This window comes from Syngnathus floridae, unplaced genomic scaffold (genome assembly GCF_059516105.1).
Source record: "Syngnathus floridae isolate MCC-2025c unplaced genomic scaffold, RoL_Sflo_1.0 HiC_scaffold_38, whole genome shotgun sequence".
Taxonomy (NCBI): Eukaryota; Metazoa; Chordata; class Actinopteri; order Syngnathiformes; family Syngnathidae; genus Syngnathus; species Syngnathus floridae.
In genome coordinates, this window is record NW_028284067.1 from 286,792 (window position 1) to 308,937 (window position 22,146).

The following is a 22,146-nucleotide window of genomic DNA, read 5'->3' on the forward strand; positions in this document are numbered from 1 at the left end:
TTTATTTATGGTTATTTGTTAAATCAAGTACTGTTAGACATGAAATAGGAAGTGTTTAACATAAATGTTATGGCTACTCACCATTGTAGCTCGCTCCTGGTCAATGATATGAGCCTCTTCTTGCAGTGGAAAACTTGCAGCCAACAAACACCGTGGAACCTAAAGGAATGAAATTAAACATTAACATTTCGCCCGGACCAACATTCACACGTACAACGCAACGCGGCTACACTTCTGCTATTACAAACGTAAATCTCCTTAAACACAACGAGTGTTACTTACCGTGTACGCTCTAGGCAAAATTGGATGTGATGCAATTCCAAATCTATCTGAAACGGCAGTTAAAAGTAGAGTTACATCAAGTTTTCTTTTTTAATCAACACAATCATTTACAACCGTTGACCAGAAAGAATCGTCGAAATTCGACGTCCCCCACAAACGCCACGCTCACTCGCTTTTCAGGGCAACAAAAGTACTTCTTTTTAAAAACGATGAGTTGTACTTACCGTGTACGCTCTGGACGGTCCAGTTGCAAGCAGAAAATAAAAATATTTCTCTTGTTAGTCGTATGTTACCATCCGCTGTGTCTTTGTCAACATCGCCGCCATTTTCCTACTTCCTGCTGCGAGCCACGCCCACGGATTTAAATTTGGGCGGAAGCTCTTTCCATTGGCGTCGTTTTCGCGTATAGCAAATCCGATTGGTTGGGAAGGGGGCACGGTTATGCAGCCGAGGAGTCCTGTGATCGGTGGGATGTAAAGTAGGCGTCGACGTCACGTCCGCGTCACGTGACCACGACGTGGCAGACGTCAAATAGCAACCGCTGTTTTGTTTAGTAGACTTACAGTTGTTATGCATTGACATAATGGCGCACACACCAAATAGATTTAAATAAATTAAATAATTCTTCTGCCCACTCTCTTTTAAACAAGTTAACTCTCCCCGCGGATTTGAATTCCGGCGAAAGTTACGCCCATCGACGTCACGTATGTCACGTGACCACGACGTGGCAGATGTCATATAGCAACCGCTGTTTTGTTTAGTAGATTTACAGTTGTTATGCATTGGCATAATGGTGTGCACTCAAAATAGATTTAAATAAATTAAATATTTCTTCTGCCTACTCCCTTTTAAACAAGTTAACTCTGCCCACGTCCATTGACGTCTTGTCTGCGTCACGTGACCACGACGTAGCGACGTCATATAGTAACCGCTGTTTTGACCAGTAGACTTAGTTATTATGCGTTGACATAATGGCGCACTGGTTAGCATGGCCACCTCTTAAGCATGATGATGCGGGTTCGACGCCTGATCAATGTTAGCATGGAGTGAGCTGAAGTGCATGGCGCTGAAGATTTGAATCTTTGAAATGCGCTGAGGTCTGACATATCAGGCAGAATGGTTTGCCATCACGTTCAACAAAAAATAGAAACTTTCCCACTCTGATTAAAACGTCCTGTGTTCATCTACGTATTTTCGTTTTGCTGTGCATCTTTTCCCTGCCATTTCGAGAGCCCAATTGACACTCATAGTTTAAAGAAATGTGTTTGCCCATCCTACTTTGTGGAATTTCACCACATGCGCTTTTGACCAAAATACCAAATTGAACTCAAGTGAAGCCAACACGCACAACCCCCCCCCCCCCCCACACACACACACACACACACACACAAATGTTGATATGAACATAAAAGAGCCGCATGCGGTTCGGGAGTTGCGGCTTGGCCAAACCTGTACTATACAACTTTATTTGTATAAAATTTTCACAACAGCTGTCACACAAACAAAGCGGGAAAAACCGAAGACGTGCGTGTTCCGCCCACGCTGGATTTATTTGCACCTTTGAAAAGACACCGTATTGCCGCAGATGTGGCAAAGAGTACTTTTGGGCATCTGAGACGGAAGGATGTCCAAAGCATCACGTCACCTGCTCTGGTAGGCATGGTGGTGGGACGTTGAGGTCAACCGCTTTGGGGTTGGCTGACTCTTTGATCGCAGGATGCCACACACTTGAAGACAGAAGCAGAAAAGCAGAGCTAAATGCAAAATGTACTCACCGGTGACTCCAATTTTTTTCCCCCCTGAAGAAACAGCTGGACGGGTGGCCCCGGCTGGCCAGTGGGACTCTTGTTATTCTGACCCTTTTTAGTGCGCGTTTGGGGCAACAACCGTTTTTTGTGGCGCTCTCTTCTGGTTCAAAAGTGCCCTGCATGTGAATTTGCTTTTCCTGCCTTCTGATTGGATGAGCGCCGGTGTGACGCGGTGCCTCTGTCACCGTGGCGGGGGGTATACGTTGGCATCGGAGCGTCTGCCAACGTCTGAGACCGGCTGGCAGTGTATCGGAGGTGTCGAGTGCGGTGCCGCTGGAGCTCACTCACCAGCTGGTGTTAGGGCCACAGAATGAAGGCCAAGGAGAAGAATAGAAAGAGAAACAGAAACTTCTCCTCCAATTGTTTGATTTGTCTCTTCTGAGCTTCGATGAATTCTTTCAGCTCTTTGTTCCTCTAGGACGGACAAATGGAAAGTGGCATTCAAAAGCCAGTAAGCGTGCAAGTAAGTGCCGGGCTGGCTTTGGGCCCTTACCTGTTGCGCGCTGTGCAGCAGATCCATTCTCTCTTGGAGGATGCAAGCGTCGCGCTCCCTCAACTCGCACATCAGGGCTCGCTTCCATTGGTCCACGGCGCTCCTAAGCTCTTCTCTCTGATCCGCCGTCAGCACGTCATTCACGCCAGCGTGGCTGGCTTTTTCGCCGTCCGTGGCGGGGCAGTCCCGCTGCGGTAGCGCCTCGTACAACATGGCCTCCAGCTCCAGGATCCTCTGGGCCGCAATCCTCGTCCATCAGTGGTCCGGCGGGAGATTTGAGGGCGGCTTACCTTATGAGCCTGGTCCATGGAACACTTCCTGAAGTCCAACTCTTCATCCAGGTAGCCCTTCTGCTTGCAGAACATATCCTAGCACAGCTCAAGGTCAGAATTGTTGGGGCACATTGCCGGAGTTCCCCTTGGCTGATGTCGCGTGTCTGTCTACCTTCTCACTTTCAATGTCCAACATCTTCTGTTGAAGTGCTGACTTGGTCACTTTGATGTATTCTAACCACTGAGGAAAGGCTGCTGTCACATAAGCAGAATGCGAGAGCGTGCGTGGACGTGCGCGTTACCTTCTCGGCTAGGGTGAGAAGGGTCCTGGCGTGAATCACGACCACCTGCTCCTCGTTGGTGAGATTCTGCAAGAGCCCAAAGGCACAGCGTCAACAAGCTTCTTTCAGCGCAAAGCCTTCCAAAAGTCACATTTGAGCCGCCGAGTCTCGTGGAGTGCGAACATAAGGAGTTCGACATACACTTACGGCGTTATAGCCCAGGATGTCCAGCTTCTTCATCAGATCACTGATGACGATGTCCGGGGGAAAGGCGCAAGGAGCAATGTAAGGTGTTCTGGGACCTCGGGTTAAGGTTAGGGTTGCGAGGGACGCCTTACGTACGCTCACGCCCTCGGCCTCGCAGTAGATCTGCAAAGGGCTGAGGCCGTCTGGGAAACGGACTTGCAGAAACTTCAAGACGGGGGAGCGCCACTCCCTCTCCTGAAAGGCAGAGGCATGCATCCGTCCGTCCGTCCGTCCGTCCGTCCGTCACATCTCTGGCCTCAACACGCTTGTGCGAGTCTTCCCACCTCCAGCTCCAGGATGCGGAACTCAAGCAGTTCGTTTTGGTCTCGGATATCCTGGATGTGCTCTTTCAGACGCGCTTCTTCCGCCTCCATCCGCCTGACCTGAAAAGACAGTCAGACCTCATCTGCGGGGCTTCCCGACAGGTGTGACGCCAAGCGACTCCGCCCAGCGCCTTTCTTTCCGTCACCTTTTCGGCCAACTGCTGATTGCTCTGACGCAGCAGCTGCTTCTCCTCCACCCACTTGACATTCTAGAAGAGACAAACGCGTGGACAGCTTTGGAATGTTGTGTCATTTTCATCCACAAATTCTTTGGTTGACTGGAAAATGACATTTGCTTTTCTCCGCATTTTCCCAGCCACGTTCGGGGGGGGGGGGGGGGGGGGGGGTTGGTCCAGTAATGCCAGACGGATGAGTGACTGAAGAATGTAGCTATTTTGTCTGAGAAAAAGGTGTGCTCATTGATGAGCTTACCTGTCCTTGTTGCTTCAGCGCTGACTCCAGATCTGCTACTCTGCTTTGATAGTGACCCATTTCTACCATCAGCTTTTCTCTGGTCTGAAAGGAGGAGGAGGGAGGCTCCTCCTCCTCCTTTCAGACCAGAGAACACCCGAGGCTGGGTGAGAACGGGGAGGCTGCGACCCGGCCGGGGGTTGCGGGAAGGGGCGCCACCTTGATCTCCTTCTCGGCGTCGTAGTCCCCTTTCGCTGGTCTGGGCTAGCAGAGCGTAGGCTCGTTGCAGCGCTTGATATTCTTGCGTCAGCTGGCGGTAGCGAAGCTCCGCCTCTTCATGCACACACCAATGCAACACAGCACTAGTACCAGAATCAGTCAGACCGGCGACAAAGCACCCGCGACGCAAAGACGAGTCCGATTCCAGGCTGAAGAGGAATGTTTGGTGCCAATACGCTGGCAGAAATGGCGGGCTACCTCTTCGGGTTCCGTGTCGGGGGTTCTGTCGGTGTGAAAAGACAAGGACGATCCGTCCGAGTCCACCAACACGTCTTCGTCGTAGCCGTAAAATGTTTCGATGACCTGCGGGCGCGGAAGCGAACATCTCTCTGAACAAACTGAAGCGACACCTCACGATGAATCGACGAGAGGAACGATAGCGAGAAAAAGGCCATTTCATCTTGCGCAACACCAAGCAGCCGCAAACAAACAGACTCACCTTGCAGGACCTCACGCTTTGTTCCTCCTCAGAGATTCTCGACGTCGGTATCGTAGCAGCAAATCTCTCTCCTGTCGACACAAATAATCCGCCTTTGAGATTCTTTGGATGCAAAGGGAACGAACGGCTCCGGCGCAGAAACAAACGCGACTCACAATGACATTTCTGACATGAGCTCCTGTCTCCAGAGCCTGAAAAACACGTCACCGGCGATGATTGGAGGGACGCTCGTCTTTTCCAAAAGTGACAACTACAGGGTGTGTCAGGGTTTTCCAGATTATCTTTATCGTATCATTGTGTTGCTTTGACTTTGACTGCGACCTGTAATAAATAATATTATTTATCCCTTATTTATCCCTATCGCTTATCCCTTCCTACACAAAGTCGTAAAACACCCCTTGCTATGTTTTGACTAGAGGTCAAGGGCTTCCTCTATTCAATCCACTCTTACACCCACCCTGTTTCTCTTAATTAAAATGCTCGTGCAGGAGCCGAGAGTCAGACTTCATTCGTACAACGGATGGACTCTCCACCTGCAGGTGTCCAAAAGAACTTACTTGTCTCCCGTGTGGTTCTTGCAAAATAAGTTGGAGCGAGCGCAACTCTAACAGGGTGCATTTTGCCACTAGCTGCCTACGGACAATGACGTCGCGCTCGCGGCTCATGGTTGACGGGCTGAGCAGCCGGGCAAGTCCGTCGTTTTCAGCGCACAGCGAGTGGCAAAGGCGCTGACAAAACGGGAGCTTTGAGCTGCTGAAAACGGCAAAACAAGTCTAAAGCGTGTTCAAACGCGTGCGCACAATGCTCCTGCTTGAAAGGTCGGAATTTAAGGGGCCAATTTTTTGGATGGCGGCCGCCGGCCAAGCTTTGGACGGAAAAGGTTTCCTGGCGACAGCGAGCGAGCGCGGCGCTGCCGTACGTGCACCGAGTCGCCTGCCTGAAGACCTTGGACAAGTCGTCGATGATGTGCCGCTGCTCCACAACTTGAAGGAACTCCATTTCACCGTCCTGCTGGCCGCAACCGCGGTCCAGGTCATTGAGCGAACTAGGCCTTCTCTGTGGAACACAAATGCAGTGGACTCTGTTGGCACGCCGCCGTTGTCCGCGTCGACTTACCAAGCTTGCCATCTCCTCGTTCTCCTGGGTGACAAAGCGCACTTTGTTTTCAAGGCGACACAGCACCAGCGAGAGTTCTTCATTCTTCCTGCTCAGGCGTTTGTTTTTGTACAGGAGTGGCAGAAACTGGCTTTCTGTTTCTCTCAGTCGCTTTAGCTGCAAGCATGAAGTGCGGGATGTGAAAGACGCACAACACGCGGGCCAGAACGTATCCATTCCTTTTGCATCGGTTTGAACGGAATCGTGGCTTTGGCTCCCAATAAAAGACATCTACCAGGCAACCGACTCGCCGCGCCGCTCAACTAATAAGCAAGCGCAATGGGTGCCTCGCTGGATGGCGCGCATCAAACGTAGCGCAAACCTTCAAGCGTGCCGTCAATAAATTACCAGTTCATTGCGCTCTTCAGAAAGCAGGGCGTTTCGATCCTCCAGTTTCCTGATGACTGCGCTGAGCTCAGCGATTTTCAGATGAAACCGTCGCGTGTCCCGATCCTCCTGAGACTGAAAACGCCCCGCAACACACACACACAAGCACTCGTTCAAAGTTCAAAACTGTTTTTGTGCTACCTTCCTCCAGCAACGAACTAAGTCATGCGTACTGCAAGTGTGTGATGAGGTGGCTTACGCAATGAAGAGGATTGCTAGTAGCGGCGTTGACCCCACTTCCAGGGTAGTTTAGGCCCGCCCTTTGGGAATCCCTCAGGGCAGCGATCTGCTGCTCGGCAGCCTGAGTCTGCAGCTGAAGGCGGTGGACGTGGCCGGCCCCAGGGCTTCATCCAAAACACTAACCGCTCTGTCTTTCAGCTTGATCTCATCCGTCTGGATGTACAAACGGGGAGCGCTCAGGCAGGCGGGCAAACTCATTTGCCAGAATTGTGACAAAAACAAAGAGAGCAACCGGCCAATTTTTTTCTTGAATCGACTAGAACACCTTTGCTGTGACAAAAGCGAAGCGAGCAACCGGACATTTTCTTCTTGTGAAATAGAATAGAATAGAATGCCTTAGGTGTCATTGCACTGCAGGTATACAACGAAATTGGGAACATAGCCACGCACCGCGCATCTGATCAGTCCTACCAGTCGGCGGATCTCCCTCTCGCAGTCTCTCTTGGTTCGGCTCAGCTCCTCCCGATGCTGGTGATGAGCCGATCGGAGCTCGGCCGCTCGGGACTGCCAGGCCTGCTGGGCCGCTGCCAGGGCTTCTTCCGCGCTCCTGGTGGAGGCGACACCGCTCGGTCTCCCGACACCGCCGCGTCTCCTCCACCTCCGCCAGCAAAGCGCCCCCCCTCCTCACCTGAGCAGACATTGCGCCACACCGGGCCGTTGAGACCGCAACGGAGCGCCGCGACGCTTACTGGGGACAAGCTACACAATACGGTAGCGCCGCATCGAAGCCCGACGTGGCGTGCCGATAGTCAGACACGGATAGAGCGGATCACCTTGTCCATGGAGCCGTCCCTCAGGCTGAGGACCAAGGCATTCAGTCGCTGGATCTCTCCATCTTTGATTTTGATCACTCTCATCAGCTCCATTTCATGCTGCCGCAGTAATGTCTCCCTGGTAATGGCTAACTCTTTCTGCTTCTCCTCATGGAGTTTGCTTTTGAGTTCCGTCATGGCGGCGGTGGCACGGTGGTGCTCCGCCCGCAGGTCCTGACTTCTCTCTCTCTCCAGACAGCTGACCTGACATGACTTAGACTTAGACTTAGACAAACTTTATTGTCATCTTGTCTGCACATGGTGCATACAAAACGAAATTCCGTTGCATACGTCTTACAACAAAGTAGTGATATTGCAGTTGAATAGAAGTAACATACCCTATGAAAATATATATATATACATATATACTATATATATATATATATATATATATATATATTAAAAATAAGTATAAAGTGCAGCAGTGATAATTATGCAATAGTGCAAGTAGGCAAAACAGTATTCAAGAGTGTGCAGAGGAATGCTAAACCATGTATTAAACTTCTATTTAAAGGGTTTATACAAGTTCAGTAAAGTTGGTAGTGCGAGATAGTGCAAGATAGAGGTCCGTAGTGTCATAAAGTACAGTTCTGTGAATGTGTGATGCAGAGTTCAGTTTAGAGCTCAACAGTTCTAGTGTTCAACAGTCTGATGACAGCAGGGAAAAAGCTGTTGCAGAACCTGGTGGACCTGCAGCGGATGCTGCAAACCTCTTCCCAGAGGGCAGCAGGGAGAACAGTCCATGGTGGGGGTGTGATGGGTCATTGATGATGTTACGGGCACGGGACATGCAGCGCTGAGATGAAATGTCCTGAATGGAGGGAAGAGGAGCCCCTATGATCCTCTCTGCTGTCCTCACCACTCTCCTCACGTTCTTCCAATCGGAGGCGGTGCAGCCTCCACACCACACAGAGAGACAGCTTGTCAGAATGCTCTCTATGGTGCTCCTGTAGAACGTCCTCATGATGGGTGGGGGCAGGTGGGCTCTCCTCATCCTCCGCAGGAAGTACAAGCGCTTCTGTGCCCTCTTGACCAGTGCCGTAGTGTTCATAGTCCAGGTGAGGTCTTCTGTGATGTGGACCCCCAGGAATTTGGTGGTGCTGACCACCTCCACAGCTGAGCTGTTGATGATCAGTGGAGCGTGGTGAGGCTGTTTTTTCCTGAAGTCGACGATGATCTCCTTCATCTTCTCCTCATTCAGGATCAGGCTGTTTTCTCTGCACCAGCCCACCAGCTGCTCCACCTCCTCTCTGTAGTCCAGGTCGTTGTTGTCTCTGATGAGCCCCACCACCGTTGTGTCGTCTGCTGACTTCACGATGTGATTGGTGGTGAACCTGAGGACGCAGTCGTGTGTCATCAGGGTGCACAGCAGGGGGCTCAGGACGCAGCCCTGAAGGGAGCCTGTGCTGAGGGTGATGACATCAGAGGTGTTCTGTCCGACCCGGACTGACTGAGGTCTGTTGGTGAGGAAGTCTAGCAGCCAGTTGCGAAGGGGGGTGTTGAAGCCCAGGTGTTCCAATTTTCCTACCAGATGCTGTGGGATGATGGTGTTAAACGCTGAGCTGAAGTCCAGGAACAGCCTCCGCACATGGGTGTTCTTCTCCTCCAGGTGAGCCAGGCTCAGGTGAAGAACGGAGGAGATGGCGTCCTGAGTGGAGCGGTTTTGCCGGTCGGCAAACTGGAACGGGTCAAATAATAGGGGGAGTCTGGAAACGATGTGACCTTTAAGCAGCCTTTCGAAGCACTTCATCATAACCGGAGTCAGTGCAACAGGCCGGTAATCATTAAATGAGGTGATTTGAGGTTTCTTCGGCACCGGAATGATGGAGGCAGTCTTAAAGCACGCCGGCACTGTGGCTTGGCCCAGCGAGGTGTTAAAAATGTCTGTGATGACCCCAGCCAGATGACTTGCACATTCCCTGAACACACGCCCAGGAATGTTGTCGGGGCCAGGGGCCTTACAGGGGTTGACTCTCCTCAGGGTCTTCAACACATCGGCGGAGTCAAGGCAGAGTACCTCCTCTTCCTGATGGGGGACAGTTTTAACTGCTGGAGTGCCGTTTAGTGCCTCGAACCTCCCAAAGAAGTTATTTAGACCATTTAGAAAGTCAGCATCAACTACACCCACCGGGGGGGGGGAGGGTGAGTTGTAGTCTGTAATCGCCCGTATGCCTTGCCACATACTCCTGATGTTTTTGACGTCGTGGAAACGATCCTGAAATTTTCGACTGCGGTCTCGCTTCGCTATCCTGATGGCACGGTTCAAGTTGGCTCTCGCTGTCCTCAGTGTCTCCTTGTCGCCAGACTTGAAGGCAGAGTTCCGCGCTCGTAGCGTTTGACGTACCTCCTCAGTCATCCAGGGTCGTTGGTTGCCCCGGGTGATGATATTCTTAGTGGTGCTGACGTCCTCGGTGCATTTGTTGATGTAGGCTGACACAGTCATGGCACACGCATGTCTAATCTACATCGGGAAAACTGGGAGGGAGGGAGGCAGGCAGGGAGGCAGGCAGGGAGGCAGGCAGGGAGGCAGGCAGTGTCTGTCTGTTGAGGTTTTCACCTTGTTCTTCTCCTGCTGAAGTTCTAACTGGACGTCCATCAGTTTGGTTCTCAGCTCGTCATTGGCGGCCTGAAGGGCGTCCGTTCGCTCCGCCTTGGCCCGCCCTGCCGGAGCTCGTTTGGACATCTCTTACTCGAGTCTCGCCCGGTCGTCAGTCAGAGATCACAACATTTGTACCTGGAGAGCACAAACGCAGCGCTGTTTTCCACTGGCTTCGAACTCAACTTCAATCGGTACCGTAACTTACAACATCATAAACATAGAACTAGCTTGACTTATTCATTGAATAAATGCATTTGGTTCTTCAAAACTGCATCACGCAACATAGCGTGACCGAGACGGCCGTTATCCACCTGCGTGAAGTTATTTGGTGAAATGAATGAGATGTTTAAGACACCATCGTTCTGTCTCTATGTAGATGAAGGTAAATAATCGATTGCTGAAGGTCCAAAGGTGTTGTGATAAACAAATAAACATATTAGTGATTAGTGACATATTTGTGATAAACATATTAGGCAGGATAATCACATATGTTAACGTGACTGCCCACACTGTATTTATTTATGGTTATTTGTTAAATCGAGTACTGTTAGACATGAAATAGGAAGTGTTTAACATAAATGGAAGACGAAAGGGGTACTCACCATTGTAGCTCCTGCTGGTCAATGATACGAGGAGCCTCTTCTTGCAGTGGAAAACATACAGCCAACAAACACCGTGGAACCTAAAGGAATGAAATTAAACATTAACATTTAGCCTCAACCAACATTCACAGATACAACGCAACGCAAACTACACAAACGTAAATCTTTTTAAACACAATGAGTTGTACTTACCGTGTACGCTCTAGACGGTCCACTTGCAAGCGGAAAATAAAGATATTTCTGTTGATAATCGTCGTGTTTGTATCCGGTGTCTCGCTCAAGGCCATTGCGCCCACAGATTTGAATTTTGGCGAGAGTTCAGCCTATTGACGTCATTTCCGCGGTGTAATACCCGCATATCTGAAACGGCAAAGTTAAGAGTAGAGTTAAATAAAGTTTTTAGTCAACGCAATAATTTACAACCGTTGACCAGTCGAAATAATCGTCGAAATTTGGCGTCTGTGGCTGGAAGCAGACGCCGAGTTCGACATTCCTCCCAAACGCCACACTCCCTCGCTTTTCAGGGCTAAAAAAAAACAGTTGTAATTACCTTGTACGCTCTAGACGGTCAAGTTGCAAGCTGAAAACAAAAATATTTGCCTTGTTAGTCATCGTGTTACTAACAGCTGTGTCTTGTTTGCCAGAACTGCCGCTTTCCTACTTCCTGTTGCAAGCCACGCCCACGGATTATAATTTTGCCGTGAGTTCCGCCTATTGACGTCATGTCCGCGTCACATGACTGCGACGTAATATTATCTAAAACTGTTTGTGCGGTATTGTGTTGTTCTGTGCGGTATTGTGTTATTCTGTGCGGCGTCGTGTTGTTCTGTGCGGCGTCGTGTTGTTCAGTGCGACGTCGTGTTGTTCAGTGCGGCATGGTGTTGTTCAGTGCGGCATGGTGTTGTTCAGTGCGGCATGGTGTTGTTCAGTGCGGCATAATGTTGTTCAGTGCGGCATAATGTTGTTCAGTGCGGCATGGTGTTGTTCAGTGCGGCATGGTGTTGTTCAGTGCGGCATGGTGTTGTTCAGTGCGGCATAGCGTTGTTCAGTGCGCCATAATGTTGTTCAGTGCGGCATGGTGTTGTTCAGTGCGGGATGGTGTTGTTCAGTGCGGGATGGTGTTGTTCAGTGCGGCACGGTGTTGTTCAATGCGGCATGGTGTTGTTCAGTGCGGGATGGTGTTGTTCAGTGCGGCATGGTGTTGTTCAGTGCGGCATAATGTTGTTCAGTGCGGCATGGTGTTGTTCAGTGCGGCATGGTGTTGTTCAGTGCGGCATGGTGTTGTTCAGTGCGGCATGGTGTTGTTCAGTGCGGAATGGTGTTGTTCAGTGCGGCATGGTGTTGTTCAGTCCGGGATGGTGTTGTTCAATGCGGGATCGTGTTGTTCAGTGCGGGGTGGTGTTGTTCAGTGCGGGATGGTGTTGTTCAGTGCGGCATGGTGTTGTTCAATGCGGCATGGTGTTGTTCAGTGTGGGATGGTGTTGTTCATTGCGGCATGGTGTTGTTCAGTGCGGCATGGTGTTGTTCAGTGCGGCATGGTGTTGTTCAGTGCGGCATGGTGTTGTTCAGTGCGGCATAATGTTGTTCAGTGCGGCATGGTGTTGTTCAGTGTGGAAAGGTGTTGTTCAGTGCAGGATGGTGTTGTTCAATGCAGGATCGTGTTGTTCAGTGCAGCATAATGTTGTTCAGTGCAGCATGGTGTTGTTCAGTGCAGCATGGTGTTGTTCAATGCGGCATGGTGTTGTTCACTGCGGGATGGTGTTGTTCAATGCGGGATCGTGTTGTTCAGTGCGGCATAATGTTGTTCAGTGCGGCATAATGTTGTTCAGTGCGGCATGGTGTTGTTCAGTGCGGCATAATGTTGTTTAGTGCGGCATAATGTTGTTCAGTGCGGCATAATGTTGTTCAGTGCGGCATAATGTTGTTCAGTGCGGCATGGTGTTGTTCAGTGCGGCATGGTGTTGTTCAGTGCGGCATGGTGTTGTTCAGTGCAGGATGGTGTTGTTCAGTGCGGCATGGTGTTGTTCAATGCGGCATGGTGTTGTTCAGTGCGGGATGGTGTTGTTCAGTGCAGGATGGTGTTGTTCAGTGCGGCATGGTGTTGTTCAGTGCGGAATGGTGTTGTTCAGTGCGGCATGGTGTTGTTCAGTGCGGCATGGTGTTGTTCAGTGCAGGATGGTGTTGTTCAGTGCAGGATGGTGTTGTTCAGTGCGGCATGGTGTTGTTCAATGCGGCATGGTGTTGTTCAGTGCGGGATGGTGTTGTTCAGTGCGGCATGGTGTTGTTCAGTGCGGCATAATGTTGTTCAGTGCGGCATGGTGTTGTTCAGTGCGGCATGGTGTTGTTCAGTGCGGCATGGTGTTGTTCAGTGCGGCATGGTGTTGTTCAGTGCGGAATGGTGTTGTTCAGTGCGGCATGGTGTTGTTCAGTGCGGGATGGTGTTGTTCAATGCGGGATCGTGTTGTTCAGTGCGGGGTGGTGTTGTTCAGTGCAGGATGGTGTTGTTCAGTGCAGGATGGTGTTGTTCAGTGCGGCATGGTGTTGTTCAATGCAGGATCGTGTTGTTCAGTGCAGCATAATGTTGTTCAGTGCAGCATGGTGTTGTTCAGTGCGGCATGGTGTTGTTCAATGCGGCATGGTGTTGTTCAGTGCGGGATGGTGTTGTTCAGTGCGGCATGGTGTTTTTCAGTGCGGCATAATGTTGTTCAGTGCGGCATGGTGTTGTTCAGTGCGGCATGGTGTTGTTCAGTGCAGGATGGTGTTGTTCAGTGCGGCATGGTGTTGTTCAATGCAGGATCGTGTTGTTCAGTGCAGCATAATGTTGTTCAGTGCAGCATGGTGTTGTTCAGTGCGGCATGGTGTTGTTCAATGCGGCATGGTGTTGTTCAGTGCGGGATGGTGTTGTTCAGTGCGGCATGGTGTTTTTCAGTGCGGCATAATGTTGTTCAGTGCGGCATGGTGTTGTTCAGTGCGGCATGGTGTTGTTCAGTGCGACATAATGTTGTTCAGTGCGGCATAATGTTGTTCAGTGCGGCATGGTGTTGTTCAGTGCGGCATGGTGTTGTTCAGTGCGGCATGGTGTTGTTCAGTGCGGCATGGTGTTGTTCAGTGCAGGATGGTGTTGTTCAGTGCAGGATGGTGTTGTTCAATGCGGCATGGTGTTGTTCAGTGCGGGATGGTGTTGTTCAGTGCAGGATGGTGTTGTGCAGTGCGGCATGGTGTTGTTCAGTGCGGAATGGTGTTGTTCAGTGCGGCATGGTGTTGTTCAGTGCGGCATGGTGTTGTTCAGTGCAGGATGGTGTTGTTCAATGCGGGATGGTGTTGTTCAGTGCGGGATGGTGTTGTTCAGTGCAGGATGGTGTTGTTCAGTGCGGCATGGTGTTGTTCAATGCGGCATGGTGTTGTTCAGTGCAGGATGGTGTTGTTCAGTGCGGCATGGTGTTGTTCAATGCGGCATGGTGTTGTTCGGTGCGGCATGGTGTTGTTCAGTGCGGCATGGTGTTGTTCAGTGCGGCATGGTGTTGTTCAGTGCAGCGTAATGTTGTTCAGTGCGGCATGGTGTTGTTCAGTGCGGAATGGTGTTGTTCAGTGCGGCATGGTGTTGTTCAGTGCAGGATGGTGTTGTTCAGTGCGGCATGGTGTTGCTCAGTGCGGCATGGTGTTGTTCAGTGCGGGATGGTGTTGTTCATTGCGGCATGGTGTTGTTCAGTGCGGCATGGTGTTGTTCAGTGCGGCATGGTGTTGTTCAGTGCGGCATAATGTTGTTCAGTGCGCCATAATGTTGTTCAGTGCGGCATGGTGTTGTTCAGTGCGGGATGGTGTTGTTCAGTGCAGGATGGTGTTGTTCAGTGCGGCATGGTGTTGTTCAGTGCGGCATGGTGTTGTTCAGTGCGGCATAATGTTGTTCAGTGCGGCATAATGTTGTTCAGTGCGGGATGGTGTTGTTCATTGCGGCATGGTGTTGTTCAGTGCGGCATGGTGTTGTTCAGTGCGGCATGGTGTTGTTCAGTGCGGGATGGTGTTGTTCAGTGCAGGATGGTGTTGTTCAGTGCGGCATGGTGTTGTTCAGTGCGGCATGGTGTTGTTCATTTCGGCATAATGTTGTTCAGTGCGGCATAATGTTGTTTAGTGCGGCATGGTGTTGTTCAGTGCGGGATGGTGTTGTTCAGTGCGTTATAATGTTGTTCAGTGCGGCATGGTGTTGTTCAGTGCGGCATGGTGTTGTTCAGTGCGGCATGTTGTTGTTCAGTGCGGCATAATGTTGTTCAGTGCGGCATAATGTTGTTCAGTGCGGCATGGTGTTGTTCAGTGCGGGATGGTGTTGTTCAGTGCGGGATGGTGTTGTTCAGTGCGGCATGGTGTTCAATGCGGAATGGTGTTGTTCAGTGCAGGATGGTGTTGTTCAGTGCGGCATGGTGTTGTTCAGTGCGGCATAATGTTGTTCAGTGCGGCATGGTGTTGTTCAGTGCGGCATGGTGTTGTTCAGTGCGGCATGGTGTTGTTCAGTGCGGCATAATGTTGTTCAGTGCGGCATGGTGTTGTTCAGTGCGGCATGGTGTTGTTCAGTGCGGCATAATGTTCAGTGCGGCATAATGTTGTTCAGTGCGGCATGGTGTTGTTCAGTGCGGGATGGTGTTGTTCAGTGCAGGATGGTGTTGTTCAGTGCGGCATGGTGTTCAGTGCGGGATGGTGTCTTTCAGTGCGGCATGGTGTCGTTCAGTGCGGCATGGTGTCTTTCAGTGCGGCATGGTGTCGTTCAGTGAGGCATGGTGTATTTCAGTGCGGCATGGTGTTGTTTAGTGCGGCATGGTGTTGTTCAGTGCGGGATGGTGTTGTTCAGTGTGGCATGGTGTTCAGTGCGGCATGGTGTTGTTCAGTGCGGTATCGTGTTGTTCAGTGCGGTATCGTGTTTCTCAGTGCGGTATCGTGTTGTTCAGTGCAGTATCGTTGTGTTGTTCGTATTGTGTTTAACACTTAGCCTCTAACACTTAGCCTCTAACACTTAGCCTCTAGCATCTAGAAGGTAAATAAATAGGAAGGAAGGACTCACCGGTGACGTCTTCGCCCACGTCCAAGCGTTGTACTTTGTATTTTCATCCTTCTGACAGTGGAAAACATAGCCAACAAACACCGTGGAACCTAAACGAATGAAAGAAAACTATCATTTGGCCACAACCAACATTCACAGATACAACACAATGTGACGTGCGGGGTTGAGGTTAAAGGTTGAGTGAAGGGCCCTCGTTTTAAACTACTTTTTTGAAAAGGATTGGGAACAAGTAAGACGTATTTAATTTATTTAATGGGAAGTAGTAAGAGCTATTGAATTTAATCTATGTATTATATTCTATTGTATTGTATTCTGTTGTATTCTTTTGGATTGTATTCACACTAACCCCACTAAAACTTCAGCCCACAAAAACTCGCCTCTGGCGCCTAGCCTCTGGCACTTAGCCTCTAACACTTAGCCTTTAACACTTAGCCTTTAACACTTAGCCTTTAACACTTAGCCTAGAAGGTGAATAAATAGGGTTAAAGGTTGAGTGAAGGGACCTCGTTTTAAACTACTTTTTTGTAAAGGAGTGGGAACAAGTAAGACGTATTTAATTTATTTAATGGGAAGTAGTAAGACTTATTAAATTTATTTAATCTACTTTTCTTCCCAGGCAAAATTTGATGTGCTGCAATTCCAAATTTCCAAAGTGAATGAAGGAATGAAGTCCTTTAAATTATGATTTTGTATAAATACTAGGCATTAACACAAAATCGACGGCACAAAATGGGCAGACTTTACCTGTTTGAAAAGGACTGGTTACAAGACAGACTTTTTTAATTTATTTAATGGGAAGAAGACTTATTTAGTTTAATTGATCTATTTTTGTTCCCTGGCAAAATTCGATTTGCTGCAATTCCAAATTTCCAAAGTGAATGAAGGAAAGAAGTCGTTTAAATTATGATTTTGTTTAAATACTAGGCATAGACACAAAATCTACGGCACAAAATGGGCAGACTTTACTTGTTTGAAGAGGACTGGTTACAAGACAGACTTTTCTGATTTATTTAATGGGAAGAGGACTTATTTAGTTTATTTAATCTATTTTTGTTCCCTGGCAAAATTGGATTTGCTGAAATTGTATTTTGCCAAATCTTGCCTTGAGACCTGATAGGAAGTATTAAACGCTTAGTTAAATCAATACAAGTTGGTAATAAGAGCGAGTAATGTTGGTTGAACCGATGAATGAAGGTTGAAAGCAATTTAAATTATGACTTTGTATAAATACTAGATATTAACAGAACATCTACTGCGCGAAATGGGCAGAGTTTACTTGTTTGAGAAGGAGTGGCTTATTCAAAACTAAGATTTATTTAATCTGTTTGTTCCCAGGCAAAATTGGATGTGATGCAATTCCAAATTTCACCACATGATGGTGCCCAATTTTGACTTCATAGGACATATTAAACACTTAGCTTGTTATTATGTTCAAGGTAATCAGATTTGTTTATTATTCTAATGGCCTCTTCAAAACTATTCTGGATTACTACTTTGGATCTATTCTACATTACTTGGCAACAACATACTCTAACAGATTAGGCAGTATAATCATATCTGTTAACTTGAGAGTGCCCACACTCAATCTACTTATCGTGATGTGTTAAATCAATTACTGTTAGACATTATTTGTCTGATAATCTACCAAATCTTTGAATTGAAGAATTTGTGATTTAATTAATAGCTTGTTGTTATGTTAAGGGTAATCAGACTTGTATATAATTCTAATGGCCTTCTTTTGAAAACTATTCTGAATTACAACTTTGGATCTTATATTACTTTGCAACAATCTACTCCGTGACAGATTAGGCAGTATAATCACATATGTTAACTTCAGTGCCCACACTGTATTTATTTATGGTTATTTGTTAAATCAAGTACTGTTAGACATGAAATAGGAAGTGTTTAACATAAATGTTATGGCTACTCACCATTGTAGCTCGCTCCTGGTCAATGATACGAGCCTCTTCTTGCAGTGGAAAACTTGCAGCCAACAAACACCGTGGAACCTAAAGGAATGAAATTAAACATTAACATTTCGCCTCGACCAATTTTCACACGTACAACTCAACGCGGCTACACTTCTGCTATTACAAACGTAAATCTCCTTAAACACAATGAGTGTTACTTACCGTGTACGCTCTAGACGGTCCAGTTGCAAGCAGAAAATAAAGATATTTCTGTTGATAATCGTCGCTGCTCAGTGGCTCACGGCCATCGCGCCAACAGATTTGAATTTTGGCGGAGGTTCGGGCAATTACGTCATATCCACGGCACATGACTGCGACGTAATACCCGCTTATCTGAAACGGCAGTTAAAAGTAGAGTTACATCAAGTTTTCTTGGAACCTAAACGAATGAAAGAAAACTATCATTTGGCCACAACCAACATTCACAGATACAACACAACGTGCGGGGTTGGGGTTAAAGATTGAGTGAAGGGCCCTCGTTTTAAACTACTGTTTTGAAAAGGAGTGGGAACAAGTAAGACGTATTTAATTTATTTAATGGGAAGTAGTAAGACTTATTAAATTTATTTAATCTACTTTTCTTCCCAGGCAAAATTTGATGTGCTGCAATTCCAAATTTCCAAAGTGAATGAAGGAATGAAGTCCTTTAAATTATGATTTTGTATAAATACTAGGCATTAACACAAAATCGACGGCACAAAATGGGCAGACTTTACTTGTTTGAAAAGGACTGGTTACAAGACAGACTTTTTTAATTTATTTAATGGGAAGAAGACTTATTTAGTTTAATTGATCTATTTTTGTTCCCTGCCAAAATTCGATTTGCTGCAATTCCAAATTTCCAAAGTGAATGAAGGAAAGAAGTCGTTTAAATTATGATTTTGTTTAAATACTAGGCATAGACACAAAATCTACGGCACAAAATGGGCAGACTTTACTTGTTTGAAGAGGACTGGTTACAAGACAGACTTTTCTGATTTATTTAATGGGAAGAGGACTTATTTAGTTTATTTAATCTATTTTTGTTCCCTGGCAAAATTGGATTTGCTGAAATTGTATTTTGCCAAATCTCGATTTGAGACCTGATAGGAAGTATTAAACGCTTAGTTAAATCAATACAAGTTGGTAATAAGAGCGAGTAATGTTGGTTGAACTGATGAATGAAGGTTGAAAGCAATTTAAATTATGACTTTGTATAAATACTAGATATTAACAGAACATCTACTGCGCAAAATGGGCAGAGTTTACTTGTTTGAGAAGGAGTGGCTTATTCAAAACTAAGATTTATGTAATCTGTTTGTTCCCAGGCAAAATTGGATGTGATGCAATTCCAAATTTCACCACATGATGGTGCCCAATTTTGACTTCATAGGACATATTAAACACTTAGCTTGTTATTATGTTCAAGGTAATCAGATTTGTTTATCATTCTAATGGCCTCTTCAAAACTATTCTGGATTACTACTTTGGATCTATTCTACATTACTTGGCAACAACATACTCTGTAACAGATTAGGCAGTATAATCACATATGTTAACTTGAGAGTGCCCACACTCAATCTACTTATCGTGATGTGTTAAATCAATTACTGTTAGACATTATTTGTCTGATAATCTACCAAATCTTTGAATTGAAGAATTTGTGATTTAATTAATAGCTTGTTCAGGGTAATCAGACTTGTATATAATTCTAATGGCCTTCTTTTGAAAACTATTCTGAATTACAACTTTGGATCTTATATTACTTTGCAACAATCTACTCCGTGACAGATTAGGCAGTATAATCACATATGTTAACTTCAGTGCCCACACTGTATTTATTTATGGTTATTTGTTAAATCAAGTACTGTTAGACATGAAATAGGAAGTGTTTAACATAAATGTTATGGCTACTCACCATTGTAGCTCGCTCCTGGTCAATGATACGAGCCTCTTCTTGCAGTGGAAAACTTGCAGCCAACAAACACCGTGGAACCTAAAGGAATGAAATTAAACATTAACATTTCGCCTCGACCAATTTTCACACGTACAACGCAACGCGGCTACACTTCTGCTATTACAAACGTAAATCTCCTTAAACACAATGAGTGTTACTTACCGTGTACGCTCTAGACGGTCCAGTTGCAAGCAGAAAATAAAGATATTTCTGTTGATAATCGTCGCTGCTCAGTGGCTCACGGCCATCGCGCCAACAGATTTGAATTTTGGCGGAGGTTCGGGCAATTACGTCATATCCGCGGCATTTGACTGCGACGTAATACCCGCTTATCTGAAACGGCAGTTAAAAGTAGAGTTACATCAAGTTTTCTTGGAACCTAAACGAATGAAAGAAAACTATCATTTGGCCACAACCAACATTCACAGATACAACACAACGTGCGGGGTTGAGGTTAAAGATTGAGTGAAGGGCCCTCGTTTTAAACTACTGTTTTGAAAAGGAGTGGGAACAAGTAAGACGTATTTAATTTATTTAATGGGAAGTAGTAAGACTTATTAAATTTATTTAATCTACTTTTCTTCCCAGGCAAAATTTGATGTGCTGCAATTCCAAATTTCCAAAGTGAATGAAGGAATGAAGTCCTTTAAATTATGATTTTGTATAAATACTAGGCATTAACACAAAATCGACGGCACAAAATGGGCAGACTTTACTTGTTTGAAAAGGACTGGTTACAAGACAGACTTTTTTAATTTATTTAATGGGAAGAAGACTTATTTAGTTTAATTGATCTATTTTTGTTCCCTGCCAAAATTCGATTTGCTGCAATTCCAAATTTCCAAAGTGAATGAAGGAAAGAAGTCGTTTAAATTATGATTTTGTTTAAATACTAGGCATAGACACAAAATCTACGGCACAAAATGGGCAGACTTTACTTGTTTGAAGAGGACTGGTTACAAGACAGACTTTTCTGATTTATTTAATGGGAAGAGGACTTATTTAGTTTATTTAATCTATTTTTGTTCCCTGGCAAAATTGGATTTGCTGAAATTGTATTTTGCCAAATCTCGATTTGAGACCTGATAGGAAGTATTAAACGCTTAGTTAAATCAATACAAGTTGGTAAGAAGAGCGAGTAATGTTGGTTGAACCGATGAATGAAGGTTGAAAGCAATTTAAATTATGACTTTGTATAAATACTAGATATTAACAGAACATCTACTGCGCAAAATGGGCAGAGTTTACTTGTTTGAGAAGGAGTGGCTTATTCAAAACTAAGATTTATGTAATCTGTTTGTTCCCAGGCAAAATTGGATGTGATGCAATTCCAAATTTCACCACATGATGGTGCCCAATTTTGACTTCATAGGACATATTAAACACTTAGCTTGTTATTATGTTCAAGGTAATCAGATTTGTTTATCATTCTAATGGCCTCTTCAAAACTATTCTGGATTACTACTTTGGATCTATTCTACATTACTTGGCAACAACATACTCTGTAACAGATTAGGCAGTATAATCACATAGGTTAACTTGAGAGTGCCCACACTCAATCTACTTATCGTGATGTGTTAAATCAATTACTGTTAGACATTATTTGTCTGATAATCTACCAAATCTTTGAATTGAAGAATTTGTGATTTAATTAATAGCTTGTTCGGGGTAATCAGACTTGTATATAATTCTAATGGCCTTCTTTTGAAAACTATTCTGAATTACAACTTTGGATCTTATATTACTTTGCAACAATCTACTCGGTGACAGATTAGGCAGTATAATCACATATGTTAACTTCAGTGCCCACACTGTATTTATTTATGGTTATTTGTTAAATCAAGTACTGTTAGACATGAAATAGGAAGTGTTTAACATAAATGTTATGGCTACTCACCATTGTAGCTCGCTCCTGGTCAATGATATGAGCCTCTTCTTGCAGTGGAAAACTTGCAGCCAACAAACACCGTGGAACCTAAAGGAATGAAATTAAACATTAACATTTCGCCCGGACCAACATTCACACGTACAACGCAACGCGGCTACACTTCTGCTATTACAAACGTAAATCTCCTTAAACACAACGAGTGTTACTTACCGTGTACGCTCTAGGCAAAATTGGATGTGATGCAATTCCAAATCTATCTGAAACGGCAGTTAAAAGTAGAGTTACATCAAGTTTTCTTTTTTAATCAACACAATCATTTACAACCGTTGACCAGAAAGAATCGTCGAAATTCGACGTCCCCCACAAACGCCACGCTCACTCGCTTTTCAGGGCAACAAAAGTACTTCTTTTTAAAAACGATGAGTTGTACTTACCGTGTACGCTCTGGACGGTCCAGTTGCAAGCAGAAAATAAAAATATTTCTCTTGTTAGTCGTATGTTACCATCCGCTGTGTCTTTGTCAACATCGCCGCCATTTTCCTACTTCCTGCTGCGAGCCACGCCCACGGATTTAAATTTGGGCGGAAGCTCTTTCCATTGGCGTCGTTTTCGCGTATAGCAAATCCGATTGGTTGGGAAGGGGGCACGGTTATGCAGCCGAGGAGTCCTGTGA

General features: G+C 46.3%; 1 protein-coding gene across 7 annotated transcripts; it reads right to left on the reverse strand.

Annotated features, from left to right (window-relative positions):
- Positions 1 to 1,706: 1,706 nt before the first annotated feature.
- Positions 1,707 to 6,445, reverse strand: LOC148378560 (janus kinase and microtubule-interacting protein 3-like). 7 transcript variants are annotated; one of them, XM_088367808.1, is made up of 12 exons: positions 6,338 to 6,445; positions 4,835 to 6,106; positions 4,594 to 4,698; positions 4,138 to 4,449; positions 3,852 to 3,914; positions 3,667 to 3,765; positions 3,338 to 3,577; positions 3,158 to 3,223; positions 3,028 to 3,096; positions 2,874 to 2,951; positions 2,584 to 2,817; positions 1,707 to 2,504 (listed from the first exon to the last, which is right to left on the reverse strand). In XM_088367808.1, exons 4-12 carry the CDS (start codon positions 4,204 to 4,206, stop codon positions 2,388 to 2,390), a joined length of 1,035 nt encoding a protein of 344 aa, XP_088223934.1. In that variant the 5' UTR covers positions 4,207 to 4,449; positions 4,594 to 4,698; positions 4,835 to 6,106; positions 6,338 to 6,445; the 3' UTR covers positions 1,707 to 2,387. The 7 variants fall into 7 exon arrangements, with proteins under 7 accessions (XP_088223934.1, XP_088223935.1, XP_088223937.1 ...); XM_088367809.1 differs by lacking the exon at positions 6,338 to 6,445 and having other exon boundaries at positions 4,835 to 4,905; positions 4,990 to 6,230; XM_088367811.1 differs by lacking the exon at positions 6,338 to 6,445 and having other exon boundaries at positions 1,707 to 2,009; positions 2,379 to 2,504; positions 4,835 to 6,230.
- Positions 6,446 to 22,146: the final 15,701 nt, after the last annotated feature.